The sequence below is a fragment of the Perissodus microlepis genome, chromosome 20 (assembly GCF_051167445.1).
Source record: "Perissodus microlepis isolate ML-2025 ecotype Zambia chromosome 20, ASM5116744v1, whole genome shotgun sequence".
NCBI classification, from domain to species: Eukaryota; Metazoa; Chordata; class Actinopteri; order Cichliformes; family Cichlidae; genus Perissodus; species Perissodus microlepis.
The window spans coordinates 18,813,324-18,827,197 of NC_140480.1; the positions used below are offsets into that span (position 1 = coordinate 18,813,324).

At 40.4% G+C, this 13,874-nt stretch overlaps 1 protein-coding gene across 1 annotated transcript in view; it reads right to left on the reverse strand.

Moving 5' to 3' along the window:
- Positions 1-10,539, reverse strand: part of arhgef10lb (Rho guanine nucleotide exchange factor (GEF) 10-like b) — a 29,996-nt gene extending 19,457 nt beyond the window's left edge. The window contains exons 1-8 of the mRNA XM_084916357.1: positions 10,351-10,539; positions 9,488-9,601; positions 9,150-9,258; positions 7,570-7,673; positions 5,265-5,342; positions 4,713-4,892; positions 3,046-3,162; positions 516-608 (exon numbers count right to left, since the gene is read on the reverse strand). Of these exons, the coding sequence (XP_084772483.1) occupies positions 516-608; positions 3,046-3,162; positions 4,713-4,892; positions 5,265-5,342; positions 7,570-7,673; positions 9,150-9,246 (669 nt within the window). The 5' untranslated portion in view covers positions 9,247-9,258; positions 9,488-9,601; positions 10,351-10,539. The remainder of the gene's footprint in view (positions 1-515; positions 609-3,045; positions 3,163-4,712; positions 4,893-5,264; positions 5,343-7,569; positions 7,674-9,149; positions 9,259-9,487; positions 9,602-10,350) is intronic.
- Positions 10,540-13,874: the final 3,335 nt, after the last annotated feature.

Below are 13,874 nucleotides of genomic sequence, written 5' to 3' on the forward strand. Positions count from 1 at the left end.
AACTTTTTTATGCCATGCAGATTAACTGTGTACTGACGTGTACTCTAACTGAGTGTAATATTAAATATTCATGCAATTCGTTTCACTTTTTTGAATGGTGTTTTGAAAAACCAGCTTTCTGGTACAGTACTACTTGCTGAATGCACAGTGCACTGGAGTAGACAGTGGCGAGAACTGCCTTTCACTTCCTTTCATCAGAAAGTTTCAGTGTAACTTTTTCAGCCTTACAGTATTCCAGAAGAGTTGGTAAGTTTCAGTATGAATTGACATGTACACTTGACCACACACCTTTTCTAAAAGTCAGCATTTCCTATTTAGCATGCAAGTCATCTGTTTAAACTGTATTTCATCAACTGGTTGCTTCGCTTGCCTTGTAAGATTTGGATAAATAAGTAATAACTGTAACCTGAACCTTCAGCATGCGTTCCATGGTCATGACCCGCGAGTGCAGAGGATGAGACATGCTAACAAGGGATCAGAGTGATGCAGTCACTGGTGTGTCATCAGTCACTCACCTGTAGCAGCAGAATGAATTGTGGGAAGCGCTGAATAGGTTTGACCATCAAGCCATATAGGGTAATTCTGTCTGGGCTCGATGCCTGCTTCCTCTAAAGGTCGAAAGAAAAGAGGTTTTTTTTTTCCACTGAGCTTAAAATAGGAAGTGCTTCATGTTTCAAAACAAAGTATTGTATATTCCAAGATCACTTGATCACTTGAGGTAAATGGTTGTAACTAACAGTTAGAGATCCTACAACCACTTGATTATGGTCCACATGGAATATTGCCCTATGCCTGTATGTAGCATGCTGGGAAGAATGGGGAGGATTTCCTCGTCTTCCACGGTTGTTGTACAACACTACAGAGCTGAGTCATTTTCAAATATGTATTAATTCTTGATATTGAAAGTCTGCTGCTGATCTCAGTGGCTGATTCACAGTTTCCCCCTTCCTTATTCTGAGATTTCCAGGTGTGGGTAAAAGAACCACAGACGATGTTCCTCAGGAAAGCAGAAAAAGTTGATCATCAAAGCAGACTGTTTCTTAGGCATATAGAGGATTCTCTTCTCTCAAATTGACTGCATTTTGTGCTGCTGCATTTTAAAATGATTTCATATTAAATATTGAAGTTAAATAGCACAGGTGGCCAAACAGTGGCTCTGGCACATTATACTGTTTGTATTGTTTGTCTGAAAAGACAGAGAATAATGTGCATATGTGTTTCAATAAAGATGTCATGGTATTCATGCAGATGCTGTAGTTGAATGTTTCAGTTGAAGTTCATAAGTGTTCTATAGTCTGTAACACTGACAACACTATTAAATAACTACAGATTATATGTTCAGGAATTTTACTTCTATGTATTTTTCTTTCTTTCAGTGTGGCATAGTGGTGAAGTGTCTAGCACTGTTACTTCGCAGTAAGGTCCTGAGTATATATATTATACACACACAGGTATATATATGCAAATATATGCAAAACAAGAGAAAGGCATTCAATAGAAAAGGCAAACATTAGAGGACAGGTTCCAAAGTGTTTGGAAGTAGTGCAAGAGGACTTGGTCTGAGTAAAGTCTGTGTGTGAGTGTGGCCTGAGTGATGAGGGTTACTCCAACCATGGCTCAGATTGGTGGGTCAGTGGGCAGGATTGGGGTCACCTGTGAGTGCCCTAGATTTCCTGAGACAGAAGGAGCTGGTGATGGCCTCGGCAGAGGGCAGCCACTGATTTTTTGGTTACCCCTCCTGTTCTCAGTAGTGGCCTTTGCATATCAGACACCCAAGCAGTAAGGGAGCATGCTCTCCACTCAGGAGCAGTCAAAGGCAAGCTGCAGCTTCTGGTGCAGGTTGTTTTTCATGTTTTTCATGTTTTCCATGTCCGTGTGCGCAGCCATCTTGGAATGAGTAGTTCCTTTCCCATTTATTATTTATCTGCACATTTTCCTTTTTTCCACTTCCTTTATTATTTTTGCCATTTGGCCATTCTTCTTTCCAGAGTTTTGTCATATCCCATATGCCCTGCCATGGGGTTATAATGAGCTGTCTTGAAAATTATTTCCTGGTGGCTCTTAGTCACTAACAACTAGGTGTGTTCCTCCTCTGTACAAGTGTCACGACTCACTCGATAAAGCCTATCATTTAACAATACAAAGTGCGGTCCGCGCATCATCAGGGCGCGCCGAGTGACCATCAATTTCTATCACTTGGTCAAAGGTTGAGTGTAGGGTGTCATCACAAGACTAGTCCAGTGGAAAATCTTCTGTGGGGTGAATCGCAGCCAATTGGTTCCCAGAATTAGGGGATGCAACAGGTGCGAGCAAACTGCTGCCTTTACTCTATGCATGTTGCCCTTGTATTCCAATAGCAGCAGCACAAGTGGGGTAATTGTGAATATCCCCATGAACACATCTAACCTCCACCCACTCTGCCTCCAACAATGCCACGGGGAGAACCAGGGTCTGCATGACACCTTACCAGAATGTGGTATGTCCCTCCAGGACCGTGGCAGGGTGCTGGAGCCCCGGCAACGGTTCAAATATTAAAACTATGCAAGTACTTTTTTAAAATGTCAATGGATGAAATGAATATTGGGTTCCACTTCTGGAAGTGGGCGGTCATGGTCTTCAGCTACCTGTTTTCAACATAGAAAGAAGGGGAAATTGCTGCTGGCTTGTAAGTCTATGTCTTTGCACTGTGGAAGGAAATGGGAATACCTGGCAAAAACCCACACAGGCACATGGAGAACCTTCAAACTCCTCACAGAAAGGCCTCATCTGGAATTCAAACCAGGAATTATTTAGCTGCAAGGTGACAAATGCACCAACTATCCACCACCATGCCACCCTTTTCACTTTACAGCTTTTCACATTATTTTCATTTAAACTGCACTTTTAAAAAGGTCACACTTGTTTATCATTTGGTATAGTTAGATTTTAAATCCAGTTAACAATCCTACTCTTCTTAGTTCTCCCCTGAAGGGAGGGAACATGTAATCGGTTCTGTTTGTCATTTGTCACATTTGACAATGTGGTGTAAATGTGCAGTGTGAGCACCTTAAGAAAGTCCAAGAAAGCAGGTTTTGACAAGCAGGCCTTCTTGATAAGAGCCATGGCGCTGGTGAAGTTATTGATGTAGTCACTATACACGTTCAGAACCATGGACTTTGAAAACTGTGAAGGAAACATTGTGACATAAGGACTCTGCTTCTCCACAATATTTGTATGATAAGAGTCACAGTAATTCAACAGGTGGAACTACAAAGCAAATAAATGGTTGACGAGTCACAATTTTTGTCAAACCATTAGCCATCATAGGTTATTCTGACTGCCCTCTGAAACACAGAGCTCCCACTCTAACAGACTGACTCACTATGGAGCTAAATCAGGGTCAAAAGTTTTATTCATTTGAAAAAGTTATTTGAAAATGACTGTTCTTATTTATAAAGTGCTTTACAAACCGGAACATTATGGCTAACGGGTGGATTTTCCCCATTTGAGTGCAGTTAGGCAAACAGCCACTTACTGCTAAAGAGTCAGACAGTAAAAGTGGACAGCATAGCCTCAGTTTCTTAACATAAAACTCACTGCTGCAGCCAGGGACAGCATAAAAGTGATCCCCTTAAACTGACTTTTAGTTTTAGTGTCACAGCTGTCATGGTCCTGGTCTGTGACCCAGTGTTTCTATGTTCCTTAGGCTTTATCTGGCATTGTTTAGGTTCCTAGTTTAATCACTGGTATTTCTGGTTCTGATTGTGTGTAGTTGTATGTTACTGTGCTTCCCCTGTGTTCCATGTTTCTCATTTAGTCACCCTTGTCTTCATGTTCGTTTATCTGCTATGTCCGTGTTAGGTCTTCCTTTTCTGTCTCCCTAGTCGGCTATTTTCTCATGCCTGTTTCTCCCCTGGTCCCAGTGTCAAGTCTGTGTGGTTTAGTCTGTGTCTCAGTGTGTTTCCTGTTTTATTTTGACAGTCTATCATCTTGTGTTCATTATGTTCAATTTTTCTAAGTTTACAGCAGTAAAGCTGCCTCCTTTCATTCATCACTTTGTGTTACACGTCCTGCATTTGGGTCCAACCTCTGCCTGTCACACAGTGCTAACCATGACAACAGGAGATGTCAGTCATTAGTCTACATTCTGCCCCTCCCTTTTGATACACGCTCACAACACAAAATCAGGGAAACTGAAAAAAGTGTCTGAAACTGGATGAGATCAAATGAGATTTGAAACAAAGAAAAGTGAATTTAAAGCTAAAAATAAATTGGAAAAAAAATACTTGCATTAAAACGAATAGTTTATTTAAAATAAAACAGTTTATGTTTTTTTTACTTTCTTTTAAAACGTGAAAACGTAGAATTTCACTTTCAAATAACTTTTTCAAATTAATTAAACTTTTGACCACAATCTTGCTCCATAAATGCCTTCACCTTCTATATTTCAGTATGTCTGTCAGGCAGAGAGGCATCTATCAGATAATAATATTATGTCACTAAAATCAGGAAATAGTACAGCCATGATGGTCTGACAACCCCTATGCCTAACACATCACTGAGATTACCTCGGCTTAGAATCAGAGACTTCAGCTTTACAAAAACAATGTTATGAGCAGGTTGTGTGGAGTTTACTTGAAAGAGACTTCAGTAGTGTGATGATGGACACTTCACTTAAAGGTGAAGGATGACAGAAATTAAAAAGAGAAATAAGGAAGAAAATGTCAACTGACCGAAGCCACAAACAAGTCTCCTATCTTCTCACTTTGATCCCACTCGGCCACGCGGGATGCAAGGGCAATCTGGAACATGCAGTGACACTGATAGATCTCGTGCAGGCGGTGAAAGATCTGACGCACGTTCTTTGGGTTTAAAATCACAGACTGTGTCTCCAGCAAAGGCTTCTGGTACTCCTGAAGGACAAAGACAGACCAGTCTGGTATACTGCATATCTGTGGTTATGGTTCTGTTAGGTTACCCAAACAGTGCTTAAACTGTATACTTTGCATTTCGATATCTGTGATGAATTCATCTGCTAAATAATGACCCACAATGTTAACTCAATATTAGAAATTGGGATGTCATATTTCTGATGGCTGAAGTTTTTTCTGCTTAAGTATAAAGTAATTAAAGTTTTAGAGTGAGTTCCCCAAAGTGCTCAGATGAACACTGAACATTTATAATTAACCTTTATATTAAAATGCAAAATTTGAATATAATATAAAAACTATAAAAGTTGTGACTGAGTTCCACACTGACAGCACCTGAAGAGAAACGTGTCTCACCTGAAGGATTCGTTTGAGAGAGTCCAAGTAGCTGCTCTCACTTTGCACAATGGATCTGAGGATGAGACGTCTGACAACCTGAACGAAGCACCAATAAGTGAAATGGATCCAGCAAACCAATGACCGTAAATATTAACAACTAAATAAAAACATGCGCAAACAGTTTCAGTTTTAGAAAAGTTGTAGATGATGAGTCAAGACGAATGCAGAAATATGGAACAACAGAGAGGACAAAATTTATTAAACTTCAGCCACAGTTGTTTGATATTTATTTGAAGCAGTTCATGTTAAATTATTTGTTTTAAACATCCTAGAAAACATGATCATGTTAAGAATGCTTAAATAACTTTTACCTTGCAGTAAGTGTAGGTGGCTGTGGCTCAGTAGCATAGAGTAGTTGGTAACTATATCCCAAGCTGCCTCAATACACTATTGCAATGTCCTTGGGCAAGTGACAGTTACTGATGCATCAATCAGTAACTGTGCAACTGTGTGTGTGTGTGAAAACTAGAAAACTATGAATGTGACCTGTAGTAAAAAAAAACACTTTAAGTGCTCAGTTAGAGCAGAAAAGTGCCATACAGTTACCAGTCCATACACAAATCTCCATTAGGTTAGGGTCACAGTTGTGAAATCAGGTCTTTTTCAAAGTCTTTTTGAGGATAATCATCTGTTGTTGATAGAATAATAACGTTTTACAGTAAGTAGCTACCACAAGTTCACTACTTGGCATGAATTCCTTTTATGTGTTGAATATGTCATGGAATAACACAGAAGCACCTGGCACTGAAACTCCCTTTCAGTCGATTGTCCAATTACTTTTCATCTACTAAGTAACTGAATATTAAAATACTGGCCACTTCTCAGCCTCCAACTAAACACATGTATGACACATCTATGATATCTACCATGCCTTATTATTTCATTCATACGATTAGCAGAAAACTTATTGTGACCTTAAGATTGAGGTCATTGACATTCAAACTCGCCTGAGATTTTTAGTAGATACACCTATGGTATTAATTTGGAGCTCCTACGTCGTCTTGATCTCAATCACATTCACAAACTCAGATGTCCTTGCTGCCTGACCACCCACCTGGCAGGGTGACGACTAAAGGATGAGGACTAAATTACTAGACCCCTATGAAGTTTGTGTTTAAAGAGAGCAAGGGATTTTCAACATAGCATTTCTAAATCTACTGGGGGGTTTTTTAAAGCAAAAAATGTTTTTTTTGCACTCAATAACAATTATTTTAGAAAAAAACATCAGCAGGGTTTGAGCTGTCACCTGAGAAAGCCTCATGGCAAAAACAAAAGAACTCTGCTTAGACTTGAGAAAAACAATTGTTGATGCTCACAAAGCAGGAGATGGATATACAAAATCATCTCAGCGTCTCCAAGTGTGAAGTATCAAAAATGTCAAAGATAGCCCTACAGTACAGAACAAGCCTGGTAGAGGTAGGAAGCAAAAGACTTGAAAGACTCTGGGAAGAAAACTAGTGAGAGATGTGTCCAAAGACCCCTGAACGGTGAGGCGTGTTCTTACAGAAGAAAAGAAGGTAAACACTAAATTCTGCATAAACATGGGCTGCATGATTTCAGACCAAGAAAAACTCCACTTCTGCAGAAGAGACACTGTCAAGCCAGACTCAAGTATGCCAAGGACAACCTGGAGAAAGATTATGCATACTGGAAGTGCATCCTTTAGTCAGATAAGACAGAACTAGAGCTCTTTGGCCACAAAGATGCTGCTTTTTGGGGAAAGATGAAGCACAGCGATGGGTATTTGTGGAGATGTTTTAGTGCATCTGGACATGAATCTCATCAAGGTGAAAGGAATCATGAAGAAAGAAGGATATGTGAAGATTTTGAGAGAAAACATCAACCAGTCAGCAGCAAAACTGGGTCTGTTTCATCGCTTTGTCTTCCAAGTTGTTTTAGGTTGGTGTCATGGACAGCAGCCTAAAACATACATCACTCCTGGTGAAGAAATGCCCCTACACAATACATAGTAATTTCCCCCAAAAAATCCTTGTTGTGTTTTAATTCTGTCCTCAGCTGTAGACAATAGTCAGCCACCATAAGATCAAATACAGAGTTCATGTGAAAGATAGAAAACAGTAACAATGTTCCTAAGTGGGTGATTTTAGGTTGTGTTCATTCAACTAATAAAGTGATCAATATATGGAGAACTGACATCAGAGCATCACAGGAAAATCCGATTTCATCAGTGCAGCCTTTAATAAGTCAGCAGAAATAGAGCGCACCTCGATACAGATTAGTGAACATATGCTGACATGCACACCTGCTGACTGCTGAGTCCCTCTGGCATGGGGCAGAGTTGTGGTGGAGGGTGTTTTACCTCACACAAAAACACATCCATGTAACCGGCATCATCTTTTCCATCACCTGCAAAATCAAACAACCAGAGAGTGTTTGCATCACAAGTCATTTACTTACTTTCCTGGCTCATTTATTAACTACTGTCTTCTTTTCCATCACTGTAACTGAATATGTTATTCATATAAAGAGCATTTTATTATTATAAATCTCACACACTTACATACACACATGTGTAGTCACTTTTTTAAATTCCCCCCTCGCCCCTGCAGGCAGTCTTTATCCTTCAAACTTGGATCTTTAACGAGAGGCCTGGAAGCTGGAGGATCCTGCTCAGTATATTAGCTGTTCCTAGGACTGCGCTCTGGACAGAGATCTCAGATGTTGTTCCTGGGATCTGCTGGAGCCACTTGCACTTGGTCACTGCACAAAGTGCTCCAATTACCACTGGGACCACTGTTGCCTTCATCCTCCAAATCTTAAGTTCTTCTCTCAGTCCTTGGTACCTCCCCAGCTTTTCATGTTCCTCCGTTCTGATGTTGCTAGCACTTGGTATGCCGGCCACTAGCCCTGCCTGCTTGTATCTTGCACCCTGCTGTTATGTGCTGGATTGTCTCAGGGGCATCTTTACACAGCCTGCACCTGGGGTCTTGCCTGGTGTGGTAGACCCCAACCTCTATGGATCTTGTGCTCAGAGCTTGTTCCTGCGCTGCCATGATTAGTGCCTCTATGCTGTCTTTCAGTCCAGCTTTGTTCAGCCACTGGTAGGATTTCTGGATGTCAGCCACCTCCTGCCAGGGGTACATACCGTGCAGTGGCCTGTTCTTCCACAATGGTTCCATGTGGTATTGAGGCAGGTTTTTTGCCGGTAATTTGATGGGAGCGGTTCCTTCTGGGGATCAGGACTGTCCAACCTTCAGTAAGCCATTCCGGGTGTCTCTCACCTTTCAGCACCTGGTTCGTTGGTGCTGTCAGAGGCTCATGGAGTGCAGTCAGCTTCTTGTCTGGCTTCAGCTATCTCTTTCCCACTCATATCTGAGATAGGGTACATTAGCATGGGGGGTCTAGCCTAGGAATCCTTACCAGATGCGGAAGCCCTGGTTGGGAATTGAACCCCGGACATGAATTTCCAAAGGCGTGTAATTATAATTTTTATTATTTTATATGCTAAATGTTAAAAAGAATGTTGACAGGTTTCTGCCGTACCCTGTACAAAAGTAGAAATAGTAATGGTGACATCAGCTGTTTTTTTAACTATTGTTTGCACCCTCGGTTTGGCACCCTTGGTGTTGGATCCAAAAGTGACTGGTAATGGGCTGGCTGTGACAGAGGACGTTTGCACATAAGGTAGCAAGTTATCAGTTACAAGGTAGACACACTCTAAATCATGACTCAAATAGGCCCATTATTTACAAAATGAACATCATAGACTTGAATCTTGGAAAACTTGCAACTCAGGCCATAAACTTTTTAAAGAACGTTATAATTTTCATTTTTAATTATTAATGAATTATTTAAGGATTAATCCCAGCTCCAATTCTATACCTGTAGAGTCTTTTCTCTGTAGGAATGACACTTTGCGAATCATTGCTAACTTTCTCCTTCCTAAACCCTCCTTGGTACCGTTTCTTGCTGCTTTCATCAATTACTGAACCTGGAATACAAGAACAGATGTGTAACCATGGTTACTTCAAATTCAAATCTGAAAAAATGAAACCACTTGTATTGTATCAAAATACTATTGGGGTTTATTTCATTTCTGGCAAAAGCAAAATAAAACCATATCTATCTGAAGTCATTTAAGATTATCTGATTAACAGTCAGAGTAAAAAGTAGTTTGTTCAAAGATGGAAGAGACAAACAGCTGAAGTGACTAGCACTACCTTAGTGTCACAGGTCTGTCTGATGTGGGCAAAAAGAGGCATACTGATACACAAAGCCAGCTCTCTCCTGGTGACAGCACAAAGGTCTTTGAGCCCCGGCACATCTGCAGGCAGCTGACAGTCGAACATCAGGAGGCAGAGACACAGCATTAGTTTAACTTTGACATGCCTGACAACTCATATCAATAAGCACAACACAATACGACAAGAAGTTCAGTTAAAGACACATGTTGGTAGGTTTCCCACATACCCGGAAAATGAACCACTGCCTAGGTCTTTGTTAAATAAACTTAACAATATTGATGTTTTTGCAAAGTTTTATACACATCTGATCAATACTTCTGCACATACAGTAGTTGTCAGAAGTTTACATACATTCATCCTGAGCGAATGTACAAGTTTGAATTTATTTGGGATTTTCTTTAATATTAGAAGCCACATTCAGACAGTCGATGGATCACACACACAGTGATGATGCATTATTTTGTATGTTTTCAACACTTTGTTTTAGGGATCAAATCACAAACCTTCCATTTGGCAGATAAATGACTGTGGTTCATGTGGGAAACTGTTATATCTAACTAAATGAAAGTGACTTTAATGTGAGGGTAGAGGGCCATCACTCTAAAGAAACACATTCACAATGAAGGAAATGTATGTGAAACTGAGGTCTAAACTTGGCTTGGCAAGAAACTACAGACACACATGAACTTTAACATCTTAAAACATGGACTGACAAATCTAATAAAAAAGCATAACATTAAGATTTATTGTTGCATGTTTTCTCTAAGAGAAAGTTAATCATAATATCTGTCTCTAGCAATTGTTCATACTTCCTTTGTATATAGTTTTAAGGCACCTACCTTCTGTGCACACAAACCACTTTATTTATCCAAAGTAAAGAGATTCCGTGTTGTGTTGACCCAGCTGATGAACTCCTTATTCAATATTCCGAACTTTACAAATTCTCCCCACTAACCAAGTCAAATTACTCAAGTTACATTTTACCCTTTTCAAAACACTGAGCGGCGAAAGTCCAACAGCAAGTTACAGCACATGGTGACAAAAGCAGAAGACAGAAGTGCTGACATGGTGAGGGACTGCCAGAAATAAATCACTTCCTCTTTTCATCATTCTCGGGTTGATTCACACAGAAGTTTAAAACAGATGTGGTTATTCCTTAGCAAAGTGATTTTTGGGCTGAAAAACTATGAATCGTTTAAAGCTAATCCTGACACTGCTGGACTTTTTCCACAAAGGTTGAATCTGCCTATAATGAAAAAAATAAAGAGAATTATGACCAACTCTGCAGTTTCTCTCTTTCAGTTCATCATTTTGCACTTGTGAAATTTTCTTAACTCCAACCACAATAAAACATGAATGCTGTTTTTACAGTGCCTTCTGTGATCCAAAATATATTAAATCTACTTTATTTCTTTAGTGAAGACTTTTTAAATGACTTCACATGCGGTTTTCAGAGTAAGCACATTGATAGTTTTTTTGTAATGACTTATCTTGCTGCTGCTGTGGGTTGGAGGAGCAGCCTCACAGTCACACGGGTCATCATAACGCTCAAACTCACTGCAGCTCCAGCTTTTGGAGCCGAGATGATCGGGTCTCTGAATGGTAAATGGCCTGTATTTGTATAGCGCTTTACTAGTCCCTAAGGACCCCAAAGCGCTTTACACATCCAGTCATCCACCCATTCACACACTGGTGATGGTAAGCTACATTGTAGCCACAGCCACCCTGGGGAGCACTGACAGAGGCGAGGCTGCCGGACACTGGCGCCACCGGGCCCTCTGACCACCACCAGTAGGCAACGGGTGAAGTGTCTTGCCCAAGGACACAACGACCGAGACTGTCCAAGCCGGGGCTCGAACCGGCAACCTTCCAATTACAAGGCGAACTCCCAACTCTTGAGCCACGATCGCCCCGCCCCGATCGCCACGATGTCCTCAAAAGTCATCCACACCTGGACACAACATACTGTCAAGGTTGTAAAAGAGAGCAAACAACTGACGTGTTTTTCTCTCTCTATTCTTCTTCTTAAATTCATATTGTTAACTTTGTTTTGGACTTGACCAATCAACCGTTAAACCTGTTATGTGGGGTCTATCACCAAATCTGACTTTTTTTAACTTGAAAATATTGCTAAAGATGCCTTTTCTCTCTTTGAGCAACACAAAGAACTTAATGTATGTTTTTATATCTAGCAGTCTTGATCAGTGTAATAATCTGCTCTCTAATATACAAATATAACAATAAAATAAAATAAAAAATAAAATAAAATATTTATTACATCAGCTACAACTGATGCAGAACCCTGCATCAGCTACAACTGATGCAGAACCCTGCCAGACTGCTTACTGGGATCAGAAGGGGAGAATATATTGCACCATTTCTCTAGTCTGTAGGCTCCAGAAAATACATTTTGCTCACATCTGAACCTGTTTGGCTCTAGCACAAATCTGCTCCACATTCCAACATAAAGAAGAAAAAGCCTTAGAGGCAGCTTTAAGCTTTTATCCTGAGCTTCTAGAACTGTCTGCTGGAGGCCCTGAGAGCAGCCAGAAGTGCTGAAATGTTTAAACAAACTTAAAACTTACTGCCTCAGCTTGGCTTTTGACTGATTATGTGCATATACTAAAAATCTATTCAATTCAATTCAATTTTACTTATACAGTGCCAAATCACAACAACAGTCGCCTCAAGGCGCTTTATATTGTAAGGAAGATCCTACTATAATACATTCTGAGAAAAAACCCAACAACCATATGACCCCCTATGAGCAAGCACTTTGGCGACAGTGGGAAGGAAAAACTCCCTTTTAACAGGAAGAAACCTCCGGCAGAACCAGGCTCAGGGAGGGGCGGCCATCTGCTGCGACCGGTTGGGGTGAGAGAAGGAAAACAGGATAAAGACATGCTGTGGAAGAGAGACAGAGGTTAATAACAAGTACGATTCAATGCAGAGAGGTCTATTAACACATGTTAATGTTTTACTACAATCTGTGAAATATTAACTAATTTTCTTTTCTTCTACATACAAAAACAAATATTAAATAACTTTCCTTAAATGGACTGGTTCTTATTTAGCGCATTTGTACTCTGAGCACTCTACACAACTTGCCTAATTCACACATTTAAAGCACTTTTCTCTAGGTTGTTACTAAGTGCTTTCTGTCTAACACTCACACACATTCATTCTGTTACCCAAGGATATTTGACATGCAGACTGGAATCAAACCACCAACCTTCTGGTTAGTAGGTGACCTGCTCCACCACCTGAGCTACAGCCACCCACTAACATTTGTTGGATGTAGTTGTGCTCTCATCAGCTGCTTGTTATGTCTGTGGGGTCCCAAAAACCTGTTGTAGAGTTGGAAAGTATGGATGTCTGCTGGGAGGTTGCAGAGAGCCATCTGGTGGACAAACTGCTGAACAACACACCATGGTTGGAGTTCTCCTTCATTTCTGTTCAATTCTATATTATGCATATAGCTCCAAATCACAACAACTGCCACCTCAAGACCCTTTATGTTATAAGGTAAAGACTCCACTATAATACAGAGAAAACACCAACAATCACATGAAGGAGAAAAAGGAAAAACTCTGTTTTAACAGGAAGAAATCTCTGGCAGAACCAGCCTCAGGGAGGTACTGGATGGAAGTGATGGGAGGAAGACAGGACAAAAGACACAGTGGAAGAGAGACAGAGACTAATAATAACTAATGATTAAATGCAGCATGGTATCTAAACACATAGCGAGTAAAATGGGTTAGCGAAAAAAAAAACACTCAGTGCATCATGGAAGCCCCCAGCAGCCTAATGCAGCATAAGTAAAGGAGGATTCCCAGAAAGCTGATCCAGCCCTAACTATTTTAAGACCAATTGTAAAAGTAGAGGGGTGTCTGAAAGCTGAAGGCTCTGCCTCCCATTCTACTTCTAAATACCCTATCACCACAAGTAATCCAGCAGTGTGAGAGCAAAGTTCTCTGTTGGGCTGATGCAGTACTAATAGGTCTTTATTATAAAATGGGGCCTGATCATTTGAGCACTCACATGTAATAAGTAGGATTTTCTTGATTCAAATTAACAGGGAGCCAATGAAGACAAGCAAAATCTACTCTCTCTTTCTAGTCCCTGTCAGTACTCTTGCTGCAGCATTTTGGATTAACTGAAGGCTTTTCAAGGAGTTTTCAGGACATCCTGATAATAATGAATTGCAGTAGTCCAGCCTGGAAGTAATAAATGCATGAACTAGTTTTTCAGCGTCACTCTGAGACAGGATATTTCTAACTTTAGAGATGTTGCGCAAATGGAAGAACGCAGTCTTACATATTTGTTTAATATGTGCGTTGAAGGACATATTCTGGTCAAAAAT